General features: G+C 44.4%; 1 protein-coding gene across 1 annotated transcript in view; it reads right to left on the reverse strand.

The window, feature by feature from the left end:
- Positions 1 to 17138, reverse strand: part of EVPL (envoplakin) — a 41993-nt gene that overhangs the window by 6258 nt on the left and 18597 nt on the right. Inside the window, 13 exon segments of the mRNA XM_079965850.1 lie at positions 1684 to 1877; positions 2322 to 2460; positions 2670 to 2848; positions 3521 to 3702; positions 3981 to 4078; positions 6336 to 6490; positions 7537 to 7683; positions 8560 to 8685; positions 10085 to 10180; positions 11878 to 11985; positions 13384 to 13545; positions 15257 to 15295; positions 16519 to 16644. Coding sequence (XP_079821976.1) covers positions 1684 to 1877; positions 2322 to 2460; positions 2670 to 2848; positions 3521 to 3702; positions 3981 to 4078; positions 6336 to 6490; positions 7537 to 7683; positions 8560 to 8685; positions 10085 to 10180; positions 11878 to 11985; positions 13384 to 13545; positions 15257 to 15295; positions 16519 to 16644 — 1751 coding nt within the window.

Here is a 17138-nt window from a genome sequence, read left to right on the forward strand (position 1 = left end):
TTCATTGATCTCAGCCATGCTGCAAGGCACTATTTTGTCCCCAATGCTATTTAGCATCTATAATGAAGCCATTGGGAGCAGTTTTGTGGAGATTTGGCACACGGTATCTTCAGAATACAGATGACACTCAGCTCTATGTCTCTGCAACATCTGGATCAGAAGTGGGCATGTCAGTCCTATACTGATTGGCTGGATGAGGGCCAATAATCTGAAGCTAAATTCTGGCACTATGGGTGGGTGGTTCCAAGCTCCAGGCAATTGCCCATTTGCACTCCCTTTGAAGGAGCAGGTTCTTAGGTTGGGGGTAGTCATTGATTTATCTTTGTCATTAGAGGCCCCTGTTTTGACTGGTATACCAGCTGCAGCTTCTCCTCAACAGGGATAATTTGGCCACAGTGGTCCATGAACTGGTAACCTCAAGACTTGATGACTGCAGGTAATTACGCAGGTGGCGCTGTGGGTTAAACCACAGAGCCTAGGACTTGCCAATCAGAAGGTCGGCGGTTCAAATCCCCGCGACAGGGTGAGCTCCCGTTGCTCAGTCCCTGCTCCTGCCAACCTAGCAGTTCGAAAGCACGTCAAAGTGCAAGTAGATAAATAGGTACCGCTCTGGCGGGAAGGTAAACGGCGTTTCCATGCACTGCTCTGGTTCGCTAGAAGTGGCTTAGTCATGCTAGCCACATGACCCGGAAACTACACCAGCTCCCTCGGCCAGTAAAGCGAGATGAGCACTGCAACCCCAGAGTCAGCCACGACTGGACCTAATGGTCAGGGGTCCCTTTACCTTTTACTTTTATGTAGGGCTGTCCTTGAGGTTGGCTTGGAAGCTGCAGTTTGTACAAAATGCTGCTGCACCATTGCTGTCTGGAGCTAACCATTGCCAATGTATGACACCTGCTGAAGGTGGTGCACTAAGTGCTTATAAGCTACTGGGACAGGTTCAAGATGTTGCTATGTGTTTATAAAGCTCTAAACAACTTGGGACCTGGCTACTTGAAAGAATGTCTCTCTTCTTACACCCCCCACCTGGCCATTATGTTCCATGGCATAGAACCTCCTCGTGGTACGTAGAGCTCCTACTATTCATTTTGTCTCCAACAGCAGTAGGGCTTTCACTGTTGTGGCCCCTTTAATGTGGAATTTGTTGCCATTGAGGAAAGGCACACTCTGGCAATGGACTCTCTCAAATGCCTCCATAAGATGTTTTTATTTCCCCAAGCCTTTTCTCCCTGATGTTTTAAATTATTGTCTTCTGCTCATTTTTTTAGTACAGTGGTACCTTGGGTTACAGATGCTTCAGGTTACGGACTCCGCTAACCCAGAAATAGTACCTCGGGTTAAGAACTTTGCTTCAGGATAAGAACAGAAATCATGCAGCGGCGGCAGCAGGAGGCCCCTTTAGCTAGAGTGGTGCTTCAGGTTAAGAACAGTTTCAGGTTAAGAACAGACCTCTGGAAAGAATTAAGTTCTTAAGCCGAGGTACCACTGTATTGTACTGCACTTTTAATTTTCTTATTCCTGGTGTATATTTATATGTTTTTATATCATATTTGAGGGCAAAAAGAGACTGGAAGCCACCTGTTCCAAATCTGGCCTGTTAATTAAGATGGCTCACAAGGCTGGATGTCCAGATACACACAAACACTTTCCATGCCCACCAGTGGAGAGGATTTGGCTTCTTACCGGTGATCCAGCTGGTCAGCAACAGCATGATATCGGTCATTAAGTAGCTGGACCTCCTTTTTCTGCCTTGGCAGATCAGCGCAGTACTCTTCAAAATTGTTCTGCACTGCACTGCAGCTGTGCTCAGCATCCTTGAGGCTGCGGTTCAGCTTCAGCAAGCTGTCCTCATGTTTCACCAAATCCCGCTTCAGTTTCTGTGAAAGAAAGAGACCATCTGTTCAGAACAGCAATTTTATTTCAACCTGTGGATTAAAAAAAACCCTCCCGAAATCTCAGTCTGATTGCTTTCCTCGATCATTTGGTCTTGAAGTGCCAAGCCTGTTTCTGCTAAGTGGAAGGAGACTGGTGTGGCGCTGAGCAGAAATGAAAAGCCAGGTATTGTACTGTAATTTAATTTAATTGCAAACCAATGGAACCAATGTGTGGAGAGGGGAAAAAGGACAAATAAATAGTTTCACTTGGGGTTTTAGCAAATGGAAAATGTTGCAGCCTCAGTTGGAAGTGAGCCTGGGAGATAAAATTCTCTGGTGGTTAGGGATAAGGGAAGCACTGGCCCAGAAGCACCCACAGAAAGAAAAGAAATACTCCGTTCTATCCCACCCTATACCAATGTCCTCCTGATTCCAAAGGTCCCTCACCTGAAGTTCATTGGCACGATCCTGCAGTGCATTGGGCGAGGCTGGGATGATGCCATCATGAGATAACTTGGCCTCAAGGGTGCTGATGATCTTGTCTGTGTTCTCTATCTGATTCTCCAGGTTCAGGCCTGCTTTGGCTCTGGAGAGGGGGAGACATTATAATGCCAAAAGACAACATTTCACTTCTAGGTTGTTTCCTTCAACACCACACCAAAGCAAAAAAAAAAGTGCTATATATTGTCCAGGTGAAAACATTTAAGATTTCATAGAGACATTTTGCAAGCTGCTGCCTCCTTTACACAGCAACAGAGTTCTATTCTCTGCCAAAATATTGCTGAAGTCACTTACTTTTCCTCATAGAGCCTGGAGAGCACCTTAACATCATTGTATTTGTTCTTGATGTTGTTGAGTGTCACAGGAAGCTGGGAGGCAGAGGTGCCAGCAGGCTTCTTGGAAAGATAGGCCTCACACTCCTTCTGGGCAGCTTCCTTTTCTGCTCCTATGACTTGAAGTCTCCTTGCTGTTCCCTGATATAAAGGCGGATTTTATTTTTAATCGGTCAGTGAAATTCAATGTAATACAAGAGTCATTTACAGAGAGACCAGTTAGGGACATAGGTCTCAACACCACCAGTGGATTTGAAGCCATTGGCTTGACGTGTCTACATGGCCTATAAGCTGATAAGGTTTAATGATGCATCTAGCACCACTCTAAGGCTTTTCCAGCCCAATGGAGTTAGGTCACCAGTCATACCTGGGAATACTGAGGCAATTATTTCATGAGCAACTCTCAACCACAGAACCTTCATAGATGTAGCCAAATATTTTAGTTATTTATCCACATCTTTGAGGAAAGCCGTAAAAAAGAAGAAGAGAGAACAGGCTAAAATTCATTCTACAAAATATAGAGGGGGTGGGAAGGTGAGGATAGGAACTTGTTTTCAATGAAGCAGCTTCAAGTGTTGCATGAGAGAGAGCCTCTCTCCCCCCCCCCCCCCCGTTTATCAGGAATGTCAGTGGGTCCATCCCAGTTAGTCTTGCAAAGTAGACATAAAATGTACAGGCAGAAAAACAGCAGTAGAAACCTCTCTGCCCTGTGAAGGCGTTCATTCCCTCAGAATATGAACAGGCTTATCAGAGGCACAAGTGAGCAGTCAAAACTTACCTCCTGCCACTTTACCAAAAAAAAGGGGGACTTGCCTCCTGCTCTCTGATCCGTTGAGTAAGGTCCTCTACAGGGTCACTGTGGTTTAGTGGAGACCTCAGGCGGCTAAAAATCTCATTCTTGACTTGGTCCAAGTTACCACCAACTTTATCCAGTTTATGGAGCAACTGGCTGGCTTGGGGGTCATCCTGGGCCACGGTGGTGCTTCTGACTGGAACTGAAATGACAAGTATTATTCACTAAAGCATGCAGATATTTGCATTTGTCCATGGGGATAATTGCTATGCCTCTAAATGCCTCCTGTTCATCTTCTTCCACATCCACCCTGTAAGTTAAGCCTTTCTCTAGGATCTCTGATCCTTATGGATTCCTGCACAAGCAGAGACTGGGCAACTTGAAGGCCCATGGGGAAGAGAGGTGAGCACCTTAACCAACCCATCACACCACAATGGTATTGCAATTTCCCCTTAGAGAACGGCTGAAATGCTGACATACCCTGGTGGCTGGATTTAACTGGTTCCCTGTGGCTGCTTTTCAAGGTGTTCTGGACTGTAGCTCTCCTCTGCTTCACTGCGCTCAGCTCACCTTCCAGCCTGAACACGACAGGAGAAAGTCAAAGTTATTCACAGCACAGGGCTTCTCTACAACACTTGCCATGTACACGAGGCATGCTCAGAGAGACTGCCTTTTTCTAGTGGGGCATTAATCAGATCATTTTATTCCATATCAAGTATTTATACTTAAATAATTGTTCAAAAATAAATAAATAAATAAATAAATATCAGAGCAGTTTATGACAATTGTATATAAAACCAAACAGTAAAAATAATGTGAAATTTTAAAATCAGAGCCGCTTTTGTATTGCTGCTTCCCATGCCCCTCCAGTAACATCTGCAGGAAAACTACCTAGCTTGCAGGCCGGTAGTTGACATGGTAAGTGACTACATTAGTTGCCTGACCTGTGAGATTGCTTCCTATCGACGTTAGCTGAGCTGTGTGTAGCATCCACACAGAAGTGATCCCATGCTGCTTAAGTACCCCATGATTCGATTTCTGCTAGAGATTTCTCAGAAGACACTTTCCCATCAGCTTCTACTTTGACAAAGACCAACGGGTACTTTCTAGGGTGTGTATTGTTGCACCAATTTATAGTTCTACCCTGGGTGCTCGAGCACCCACAAAATTCCTCATGAAGGGGCTGGGCACCCACAAATTTTGGCGCCAGGGCCATGCACACTGCATGGCATCCATGGCCCCAGGCACCCACAGTTGTGGGGCCAAGCTGGCACTCCTATACACACACACACACACACACACACACACACACACAGGCAGCAACCATTTTGTGCGTGTCCAATTGACGCACAACCACCAATGTGCAGGACTTTTGGACCTGGAAAAGGGCAGAATGGGGACGGAGCCAGGGGAGGGGCGGGCTTATGTGTGCTCCACCAACATGTGCAGGGCTCAGGAAAAGAATCCCCACACAAAATGGTTGCTGCCTGCTTGCTATTTTCCATCCTCTAAGCAAGCAAAGAGGCTCATGGGTTTGAGACAATCTACTATCCAATCCATTGCCAGTCTCTCCTTAGTGGACTTACTCCCGTGTGCAGGCCAACCAGCCATGCCCTAGATACTCTATTCCCACCCCCGCCCCACCCCCAAACAGCCAGGCCACATTCTGTCCCCACTGAGTGTGCTCATTGAACTGATTTGGGGTTCTCACCCGGAGCTTTCCCAATTTTTTTTATTTTTTATTTTTTGTTACTTCTCCAAACACTGGGGTTCCCTCAACCTTTCTGGTACCTCCCCCCTCTTGAGGATAGATTATGCTGTTTTAGCTACATAAATATCTCTACTTGGAAAACTGTTCCCTGAATGCTTTACAAAGATCAGTTTTAGATTCTGATGGTTGTCTGCACTGTTTTGGAGTAAATGTGGTATCCTGATTATGCCAAAAAAAGAAAGAGCACTAATTAGAAAAGATAGCACATATTTGCAGAGCTTCTTCAGTGGGAGAGGTGGAATCTACAAAGACCAATTTGTTAAGGAGCTGGAAGGACATAAACTAATTAAAATTCCTGTTTCAGAGAGTCTCCTAAGCAACAAATGACATGAATAGTGTGTATTTTGGGGAGGAAAAATGAACAAGAGAAAAGGGAAATTGCTGCCATGATGCCCCTCCTAATTATGCACCACTGTCTTAAGGCTGATTCTCAGGGGTGACTATAATCACATTTTTAGCATATGTAGATGTACAAGTTCCACTGGCAGGACACTCATGCTTGCTAACATGAAAGCTTTATGGGGTGACTACTGATGCAGCACCCTGCATGAATTGCTGTCAACATTATACATCACTTGATCGTAAAAACAACAATTCTCCAAGTGATTATGGAAAGTCTATGTGTAGAGGCAACATGATACCACAAAACCTGCACCTTAAACAACAGGCATATTGGAGCCTGAAAACCATTTCCATCCAGCAACATTTCACTACCATCACGAACCAGATCTTTTGCAGCTCCCCAGCACATGCAGACATAATACCCGCATGATAGAATGCCATTAAACCTTTTTTATAGAGAAGAACCTCTGATATGGGACAATTTCCAAAACCATGGTTCAACCCCATCGTTTTTAAAGGTGTTTCGTGTTCTATACTGCCCTAATATTTTATGATATGGCATTATAGAAATAGTTTTATAAATAAATACAAATAAAACCCGTATTCACCCATTTTTAAAAATCACCAGTATTGAATAGATAGAAAATACGTTCCTATTGTTTGTGGCATGTGTACCACTAGTGGTATACTCATGAGACAGAGAGAAAAAGCTTTGTACTCACCTGTTAACTCTCTCTATGGCCTCTAGATCTGGAGGGGGGATGGAAAAGCAAACAGCAGGCGCTACCTTAGTCTCTCTACTGGCATTCTGCACAACCCAGTTTTCCTGGTTGCTGTTGTCATGCAGCATATACTTCTCACCCATCTCGAGCCGCCCCTGGAAGGAAGGAAGACAGAAGGAAAGTTTTGGTTTTGAGAATTAAGAAGAGAAGAAGAGCCCTGCTGCTGGATCAAACCAAAGGCCTATCTACACCAGCATCTTAAATCCCATAGTGGCCAACCAGATGCCTCTGGAAAGCTCATAAACAGGGCACCTCTCCTGTCCATAATTCCAATATTCAGATCACTATCTTTGATTCTGAAGATGGTATACAGCCACCATGACTAGTAGTCATTGATAACTTTCTCCTACTAGCCCCAAATGGGTGGAATGCCATATAAAGTGATTTCCCTTAAACTCTGCCACTCTATTCCATGGTATGTCCTACAATAAATGGGTCAGTTGTGTGGTGTCACACCTGCTCACTGTTTGTGGTGTGCTACAGATTGGTTAGTGATGTATGGAAGTGAGAGCTGGACCATAAAGAAGGCTGATCGCCAAAGAATTGATGCTTTTGAATTATGGTGCTGGAGGAGACTCTTGAGAGTCCCATGGACTTCAAGAAGATCAAACCTCTCTATTCTTAAGGAAATCAGCCCTCAGTGCTCACTGGAATGACAGATTGTGAAGCTGAGGCTCCAATACTTTGGCCACCTCATGAGAAGAGAAGACTCCCTGGAAAAGACCCTGATGTTGGGAAGGAGAAGGGGATGACAGAGGACAAGATGGTTGGATAGTGTTCTCGAAGCTACCAACATGAGTTTGACCAAACTGTGGAAGGCAGTGGAAAACAGGAGTGCCTGGCGTGCTCTGGTCCATGGGGTCACGAAGAGTCGGACACAACTAAACAACAACAACAGATTGGTTGTTGCACTGTTTTAGGGATATCTGGGCATAGAGAACTCTCATACCACACTGTTCCTTTTTCAAACATGGCACCCAAATACTTCACCGCTGCTTTTCTTTCTGCTTGATTTGATGTAGAAGTAGCAGCAAAAAGGAGATTAAAGCAAACTCTTCAGAAACCACAGTGAGGTACACGGTACACAATTTCAGAATAATCAGTTTCCATCACATGTGATACGACAAGGCCATTTTCTTACATCGCCCAAATCCCAGTCACAGATGGTAGTCACAGTAATTGGCTGGGAGGGTTGGAGTCTGCGGAGTTTCAAAGGGCTAATCTCCTTGCTCCTCCTTTTCAGTTCAGCAATGCTCCTCTCAGCTTGTTTCACAGACTTCTCATCATTCTAGACAGGAAAGAGGAGGAGAGAGTTCAGAGGTGGTGTGTATTTTGGGCAAATAACACAGCCTAGAGCAGGACCAAAACAACTTGTGGCCCACTAAGCCATGCAGAGCCCATCAGCCCTATACATTGGCCTGCTAGGTAGATGACAATGTTCCTGTTTTCAAAGATCTAGGCTAGTTAACGAGCTCCTGGTGCTCTGCCATACATAGTGAAGGGGAAGCATTTGGCTTGATGGCCTGTACGTTGTGTGGGCTGGATGTTGATGGGGCTGGCGACCCTAATTTTGAGGATGTTGATGGCACAATGACTTTTGTTCTGTTCACACATTCAGAAGAAAGCATGGAAGGAGGACTTGGATCATGTTTGCTGTCTCCATTTCCTAAAATGCACATTAATCTGAAGGTCTGAAAGAGCTTGTGCATGCACAATTTGTACACACACTGCACAATCAGGAACTTTTCAAAAGGCACATGATCTCACTGCTCAACCCAGGTCAGCCCTTCATTCATAATCTTCATCTGAACAGAACTTCTGTGTTTTATTAATTCTTATCTGGGGAGCAAAGCCTTCTGGGAGAGAACCCAGTCACAAGGCACAGGGACTGGGTGCAGTTCCCCACCAGCAACTCATCTTCCCTCACCTCCTCCTTTCCCGTCTTATCTTAGCTTCTCTTCACTCGATTTAATGAAGTGAATCAAGTCCACTTGTCCAATTTATAACTCCCAGGCTCTGCACCTAACTGAATTTAGATGAAGCCATAAAAATAATTAGATTTGGTTGCTGCAATAATCCAGGAGAGGCACGGTTGCTCCAGGCCAGTAATTAAAACGTAAGAACTTGTTGAAATCACGTCCCCATTCCCCCTTGTGGTTCTCACTTCCAGCTGAAGGAATAAATCAGACACCACTCCCGGGCTGTCCTTGTTGAACGTGCTGTATTTCGTATCAAGGTCATTGTTCAGCTTGTTTAGCGAATGGCTCACAGCATCAGCATCGTCATAGAACTAAATACAAAAAAGAGAGAAGAGCAGTAGCAAAACAGTCAGAGAAATATACTTTGACCATGAAATTCAGACCCTGCTAACTTCTGCTGCTGTGCTCCTATAGCAGAATGTTCATGTTGCTGTTTTTGCCAAACTTTAACTATATAGCCTCATCCTATCAGGACAGTGCAAGCTTCAGGGCTCCAGAGTTTGGCTGCTTCCACTAGTTTTCCGTGTGCTGCCCACTGGTGTGATTGGGGCCTGCATTAAGACCTCAACAGTCATGTGACCCAGTACTATGTGGCCATGACTTTTGCCTCTATGCATTTGGTTTAGTGCTAAAGCATTAAAAATGTTGGAAACATGCCCTAATTCTATCAATACCAAGATCTTGCACAGAGACTCTTCTACAGGTTTTCCTCCATATCAGGAGTGGCAGATGAACATTGGGCAATAGTCGCTGCCATGGTACCTCCCATATTCTGTAATGCTCTTCCCAGGAAAGCTTGCCTGCCACTTACTTTGATGACCTTCCAGCACCAGGTGAAGAGCTCTATATTTTCTAAGGTTGTGTAATGGTTTCTATATCTGCTGGCAAATGCATGCTGCTGTTTTAGATTTTGCTGCTTTTAATACGTTGTTTGCAAGTGGCAATGGCTTTAATCACTTGCATGGTATTGCATTTTGATACCATGCTGCCCTAGGAATGTATCCGAAGGATGAGATAGAAATTTCAATAGCAACGCAGTAGGAAATCTCTTTTTAACCCCCCCCCCCCAAAAAAAGGGGGATTCAAAGAGTGTTAAAAGGACTACGTTAGATTCAGACCTGCCTTTCCACAAATGGAAGGTCTGCTTCTGTTTGTGGAATGGACTCAGATCTAGCAGTGGCTCTGACAGGAGGAAGAGAGTGGGCAAGGGTGATTTTTGTTAACCTTTGCTCCCCCACCCCAAAGCCCCTTGCACTGCTGCTTTGGAGGCAGTTCTAGAGCAGCTTTGATGGGGCACAGGGAGAAGGACTGCTAACAAAAAATCTGAATCGAGCCCTATGAAATTAAGAGATTTTCTGCAAAAACAAATGCAACATGTATTGCAGGGAGTTGGATGAGATGACCTTTAGGGTCCCTTCCAACTCTACAACGCTACAATTATATGGGCATACTAGACAAACTAATGCTTTCAGACTCCGAACATGGAATCTTTCTAAGTTATGGGTGAGGAGGGATCCATGAGATGACGAAGGCGCAAGGAGTTCAAAGTGCTGAAGGTGTACCTTCTGATCACTGAGTTTCATGTGAACTTTGTCTGCCTGCCCTTAGGAAACTGCCTAAATATTTTAAAAGTTTCTACACATGATCATGAAGATTTGAGATCCCTGGGGTCCCTCATATACCACCTTCTGGAACCCTCCCACAATCTACCTTTCTGTAGTTCTCTATGTTCTTCAGATGGTTCTCTTGGCAGATGCACAAGTAGAGAAGATTCTGCCACTCATTCTTAAGCGCTTCCTGATGAGCCTGCAGTGGAAAAGAAATAGTTCTCATGTCATTCTCCATCTAGCTTCATGGTTTTCCGCTGAGTTTCTTTTCTGTTAACCCCCAAACTGACAGAAGTATGTAGCTGTAGGCTGCTGAATCCACACAACAAAGGAAATAATATTACAGGGGAAAGATAATATGCTGTTCAAAATCTGAGAGGGAAATCAACACATTTGCTTTGTATCATGTGAACGTATCAGTTTCTATAAGGTCTGAATCAGAGGTGTGTCATAAAACATTTTTGAAAAATATTAACATTCAAAACACACTTGTAAGCTCGTTGCACAGCTAGAGGATGGACAGCGGTATAGTTTATTCTTGTGCAACATCTCATTCCCCGAATACTAATGCCATCAGATTGCAAAATATTACCACTCCCTGAGAAGCTGCATTGTTGGACTCTAGTCCAAGCTCTCCATGATTATATTCTCAGTTGAGAATATAATGCCAAACTTCAATGTAGCACAAAGCAAAAACTCCCCAGATGACATTTGCTTTGCAATTTCTGTTTCCTTTCATAACTGACCATTTCCAGAGCATTTGTCTGCTTGTACATATGATGGGCCAGAACTTTGACCCAGCTATTCCAACATACCACATATCCTGAAGAATTTTATCTTTTGGTACACAAGAAAAGGCCTTTCGGAATGGGAGCTTCTGAATCATGTCACCTGACAACCTGTTTATTGAACATGCATCATGATCCATTTGCCCTGAAGAACCAGAGAACCAGAGGGCAGAGAACCCAGCAGATCCAGCAGCACATAGCACAGCCCAATTAGTATGGTATTGTCAAACTTAGGTTTGTCTTTTTATACCACTTTAGCTGTCATGGCTGCCTCCTCAAAGAATCCTAGGAATTGTAGTTTGCCAAGTTGCAGAAATTTCTCTGTGAGTCCACCCACACCCCTGCTACAATTCCCAGGTTTCCTTGGGAAGAAGGGGATGTCTGCTAAGCTATTTTTGTAGTGTGGATTTGTCCAACAAAACACAGAATGTAAGGTTAGCGTAATTATTCAGAGAAGATCCTTCACCTAATGCAGATTGCAAAACTTTGGGGGAAAAGATACGTTTTTTTAAAGTGGCACACTAGAGTTGCCTGCTCTCAGCTCTCAGGATGTGGTAGGTTTTAATGGTGAAACAGTATCTCAATAAATACCGTATTTTTTGCTCTATAAGACTCACTTTTTCCCTCCCAAAAAGTAAGGGGAAATGTGTGTGCGTCTTATGGAGTGAATGCAGGCTGCGCAGCTATCCCAGAAGCTGGAACAGCAAGAGGGATTGCTGCTTTCACCGCGCAGCGATCCCTCTTGCTGTTCTGGCTTCTGAGATTCAGAATATTTTTTTTATTGTTTTGCTCCTCCAAAAACTAGGTGCGTCTTGTGGTCTGGTGCGTCTTATAGAGCAAGAAATACGGTGCTCTTTTATTTTGCTGTTCTCCTGAACTCGCTCTGGAGGGCCATACAATATCACAAACATTTAGACACAGCTTGAAGCAAGAGAAATCTAGAACAATTCTTTGTTAAGCGGAGGGGTGGAGAATTGGTGGTCCTCCAGATGTAGTTGGACTCCCATCAGCCCCAGCCAGCACGACCAATGGTCAGGGATTATGGGAGAATCAGTGCATAACTGTTTGAAGATCTGGGCACAGAGAGAGTTCCAGATTCTGCACCTACCTGAATTGGGCTCACAGCTGGATGCTTCAATTCGACCATCCTCTCTCCATCATCTTGGAGGGTATTCACATACTCTTCTTGGTTAAGGAGTTCATTATTTTTGAAATCCTGCAGGGGGATCAGAAGGAGTTCACTATATAAGCACTTTGAATGCTAAGAGGTCCTTTGCATTTTAGGAGAAGCAGTAGCCCCACATGTCCTGGAAACTGCCAAATCTACCGCTAAGCTTAGTTATTAGATGCCTTTACTGACATCAGTGGGGCAGAGAAAACTCCTGCTGCTCAGATTGTCATATAAAAGTGTGTGAGAGAGATAAATGATGCATTAGAAGACAAAGAGCACATTTATACAATCTCTTCTCCCAATAAAACAACTGGAAAAATGTGAAGTACATGTAGCTAGAACTTTCCAGATGTGTCCCAGACCCAATTGGCTAAGGAAACCAGGGCATAGATTATAGTGATAGCTTATGTCAGCTGAAAGTAGTAGGACTTCTGTTCCCAAATCCCCATTCACAAATGGTTTGCATGCAAAGAAAGAAGCATCTAGATGCAAAAGTATCTGTTTTCCCTTTCCTCATTGCTGGCTCTCTCATATACACAGATACCCATGCCACAAAGCAGCTTGGAACAGGTTCCCCAACCATTTATATAAAAGTTTCATAATATGGTAGGTAGCTTCCTCCATCCTCCCCATTTGCATTTTCTCTCCTCAATGTTTCCATGCTTGTGCGGCACTTCGTAGCTCCATAAAAGGAGCACTAGAGAGCATGCATGCTCAGAAGAAGCCTAAAGGATGGTTTCCTCTGGGGTCCACCCTTGTTCTGTTGACCAAGTCAGAGTAACTACAAACATGCCCAAGTTCAGAGAGCTTCGACTAACCAGAACATATTGAATATACGTTGGGACTCTGAGTGTGTGGAATCTGTAGGACTGAGGTAAAGGGCAACAACAGCAGCAACAGGCCCAGTTATCTGTTTAGTAAAGTGATGTTCAACACTGATAATTAAAAGGACTATCAAATGCAACTATGCTACATGTTGGTGCTGTTACACATATGAATCATTGTGAGCTAAAAACCACTTTGGAGAGTAAATAAAAGAAACCCGCATTCCCTGACCAAAGTCTTATCCAAAAGGTTACCATGGGTGGCATTCAACAGTTTTATTCAGAGCAGATCAACTAAAATTAGGAATGTTCATTGATTTCAATGGGTATACTGTGAGTAAAACGTAGTTGAATACCACCCTTTGGGCAGGATTCTACGAACAAGCCTTGCTAGGCGAAGCCCACACAATAACGTCCACTGCATGCAGGACGTGGCTCCCAAAATTGGTTCTGTGGGTGTTGAGGGAACCCCCAGAACACCATGTAAGGGAATTCTTCTGTCTGGCAAGTCAAAATTATTGTGCTTATGGAACCCTTGCCAAAGCACTATGTTGAAGTCTTCCCCAAATCTCCTGTTCTTCCCTACCAGGTGCTTTTGTTTTGCAATGCCGTCACTTACCTCGTACGCACGCCGCGCAGACTGGGGGTCAGCCATCTGGTCACTCCAGTCCTGCCTCAATATCTTGTTCTGCTGCTCTGTGAGGTAACCCAGCTCCTTAGTGCAACCCTGGAGGTGTGTATAGAGGCTGCCCAAGCTCTGGCCCCGCCAGATAGAGGCTTTCTGTCCATTTGGAGAGAGAGAGAGGAGATTTCAATGCCTTGATGGCAATTTTAACTTAGAATGCCTATAGCCTGTTTTAGGGAACGTGGTGCGTTTCAATTCTCCCTCCTCATAATATAATTTGACACCACAACAACTCCATGAAGTAGTTTAGAATGAAAGACAAAGGCCACCACTGAACATTTATCATATGAACCTGGATCTCCTCCTACATCCAGCCTCAAAACCTCAGTCCAAAAACTTCCCCATAGAGACGCTGGCTACTGTGAGGATGGGTGACTGAAATGAAGGTGTTTGTGCTCAGTGAGTCATGTGGCCTGTTTGGTTGCTTGAAGTGGGCCCTCAGGTTCTGGAAACCATTGTGTGGAAGGTGCAGAATTTAAATACTGCACCCAGGGCATTCAAATGCTTTTCTTTTCCTCACGCTTCCAATTACACATTCAGTGCTTCCTTTATGCAAGGGACCAGGAACTGTAAATAAGGTACTGGGAACTAGTAACCAACTTTAGCTTTGTAGGAGCGTACCTAGGGGTTCACCAGGTTGGCACCTCCAAGGCTGCAGGCCCAAGTATGTGTGCAGAAATTGCACCTCTCCACTCTGCCTTGGAGTGGCTAGGAGGCCTCCTAGCCATTCCCCAGGCTATTCCTCCGCAGCTCTGGGGTGGTTGGACCAGGGGCGCAGGCTCCTCTGGGCGTCTCAGAGGAGGAATCCAGTTGCTGGTGTGGGCCTTCACAGCAGCCCTGTGGGGACCCCTCCCCAGGTGGCCAGCAGCACTATTAGAAGTGTGAGTGGAGCACCCAGCATGGCTCAGAGGGAATAAATAGAGAGACGGTTGGAGAGAGTAGCAGGAGGATGGAAAAGGAAGGGATAGGGAGGAAGTAGAAGGAAAAGCAGCAAGCGGAGGAAGGGAGACAGGAAGCAGGCAGACAGATGATGGAGGAGGAGGAGGAGGAGGAGGAGGAAGGAGAAGGGTGGCAGTATAGCAGACCCAATCCTGATGGCTGTGGAGAAAGTCACTGGCACAGTGTGAAAGGCAACAAATAGCAAACTTTTTGAGTGTTGGGTCCATGGTCCCTCCCAACTTTGAAGGTCCCAATATAGCTTCTTGCCAAGCGTGCAGAAGTATGCCCAGCAGTAGAGGAAGTCGCTCGGGCGCCTGGGGCTGCGCACCCGGGGTGGGGCAAGGGCAGGGCACCCATAGGGGTGGGGGGCACTGCGAAGCCTCCAGAGTCTGCCTCCTCCCACTCAGTTGCCCTACAGCTGGGGGGGGGGGAGGCAGCGGGCGGACCGTTTGGGCAGCGCAGAGCCTGCAAGCGCCCAAGCCACCGCGTCTCTCCCGGTAGAGACGCGTGGCTCGGGCGCGCTACAGGCCCCGCGGTGAGTGCCGCCTGGCATTTTGTCACCTCCCTCAGTGGTGGCACTGGGGGTGGCCTGCACCCACCTTCCTCTTCCCCTGGGTATGCCTCAGCAGCTTTGTAAGTGCTTCAGGAATCGACTAGTCCAGGTTGGGGTGCAGCTAAACATGCCTCATTTTCCAAACAACGCCCTGCCTGAACCTGACAGTTTTCTTTAAAATATAAAAGCCTCTTTAATAATCCATTTGGTTTTTTTAAAAGGAAAAATAAGTTACCTCATAGAGAAAAAGTGATGTTGTGGTCTATGGATTAACACAGTAAATTCTATTCTAGACATATTGGAAAAGATTCTTACCAGCAATTTCTTGTGCTGGCTCCTTAAATCTTCTGCTTCCTATTTGTTTGGTAAGGAGGGCAGGGAGAGGGAGAGAGAGAACATTCACAAAGTAATTGATTATAAGTTTTAAAAAAGAATTTCACAGACTATAGAAAGTTTTATTTAAAAAGTAGACCTTGTCTTATTGCAGGCAATTGTCAGGGTCCAATATATGTACTGTAGGAAAGTCAGTGAAGACTTATTTTATACAATTTGGATTCAAGTAGAGTCTTCTGGCTTTTTAAATAAATTGATGCTAACAAGTTTATTTCAAAATGCTGGTATTCTGTGTGTACTAATTCAGTGTTTATCATTTTAATTTGAATCAGATTCAGGAAAGTGATGCTGGGAACATTGAATTTTGAACATTGAGTGCAAAATTCTGGCTTTGTTTCATCCTTTCAAAGCAGACTACTCATAGCTTTCTGTTTAAAGAATGGCAGCAGAAAGCTATCAATTAGCTAAGTCGGCCTTTACTTTTGGCTACCAATTAGTCATCACTATCAATTAGCAATTTTACTTTACTAAGGTAATTAAGGCTCAGTCTGTTTCTGTAGGCTGTTATTATCACACAGTTCAGTAATAGGGCAGCTGAGGTACAATGTCCTAAAAAAGGCCACATAATCACATAATGTCCCAAATGTGTAATACTCTCCCCCCAGAAGTCCATTTGACACCTACAGTGTTAATTACTTAATTAATCAATGAAGCATTTATTGACTGGCTTTCATATAAAAATAAAAATGTGGTTTGCATAATAAAACAGTAAAATACCTTAAAAACAAAAACAAATACCATAATTTTTTGAAGAAAAAATTTAAGCATCTTTCATGTGTCATCTTTTCAGCATCAGCTCAAAACTTCATTATTTTCTCAAGTTTTTAACTGTTGAGATTTTATAGACCTTTTATTTATAAGATGCTGAGCCTGTGCTGGACAGCACAAGATATTGTATGGAATTACTTGGATGTATCACTGATGTTTTTATTCTGTTCTGAAGAAAGTTCTGCAAGTAAAGTTTTGAATAATATCTAATGGGTCTGGACCATGTTTCATTTCAAAAGGAGTCAGTTTTTATGCACCCAGTTGCTTCCAGCTGCACAATAGTAATATCTGCAATACTCTATACAACCTCAGAATCTGTACTGCATGGTTGAGGGAACCCTACTGAACACATTCTGGGGGCACACAATGGGGTCTATCAACAGAGTTGGAAAGGTAGATGAAATATGCAATTTTACCGGACTATGAAGGTTCTTGATCTGGAGTCCATATGCTTCAATTTCCTTCTGAAGGATGTTGTGTTCTGCTACCTGTTTCTCCAGCTCTGGCATAGTAGGTCCATATTTCCCTGCATCGATTTCTTTCTGCAACAAAGCCAGTAAGAGCACTTTAAGGGTTACCCAACTGAGAAAGACCAGTCCATTCCTCTAACCTCCTACGCCAAGATCTGTTCCTCATGGTAGCTGCCAGCAATAAGGACCCCCTTACCTTGTGATGTTGGAGGTTACTGAGCACCAGAACAACAGAGCAGGAGAAAACAGAAGAGGGGAGGCAGAGGTTCTCAGGACAGGTTCAAAAGGCCTGGTAGTTTTACCAGCACAAAACCATTATTGGTAAAACTGCCCCTCCCCCCGATAAACTTTTTTCTGCCATGAAGCTTTTCAGACAGAGGAGAATCCTTTGATTCAGGAGGACCTTAGGCTGTGTACACAATATACCTTTAAAACACATTTAAAGCACATTTCCCCCCTCAAAGAATTCTGGGCACTGTAGTTTGTTAAGGCATACTGGAAATTGTAACTCTGAGGGGTAAAATACAGTGCATAGAATTCCTTTATGGGAGAAACATGCTTTGAAT

Source organism: Podarcis cretensis, assembly GCF_951804945.1.
Source record: "Podarcis cretensis genome assembly, chromosome: 2".
Classification (NCBI taxonomy): Eukaryota; Metazoa; Chordata; class Lepidosauria; order Squamata; family Lacertidae; genus Podarcis; species Podarcis cretensis.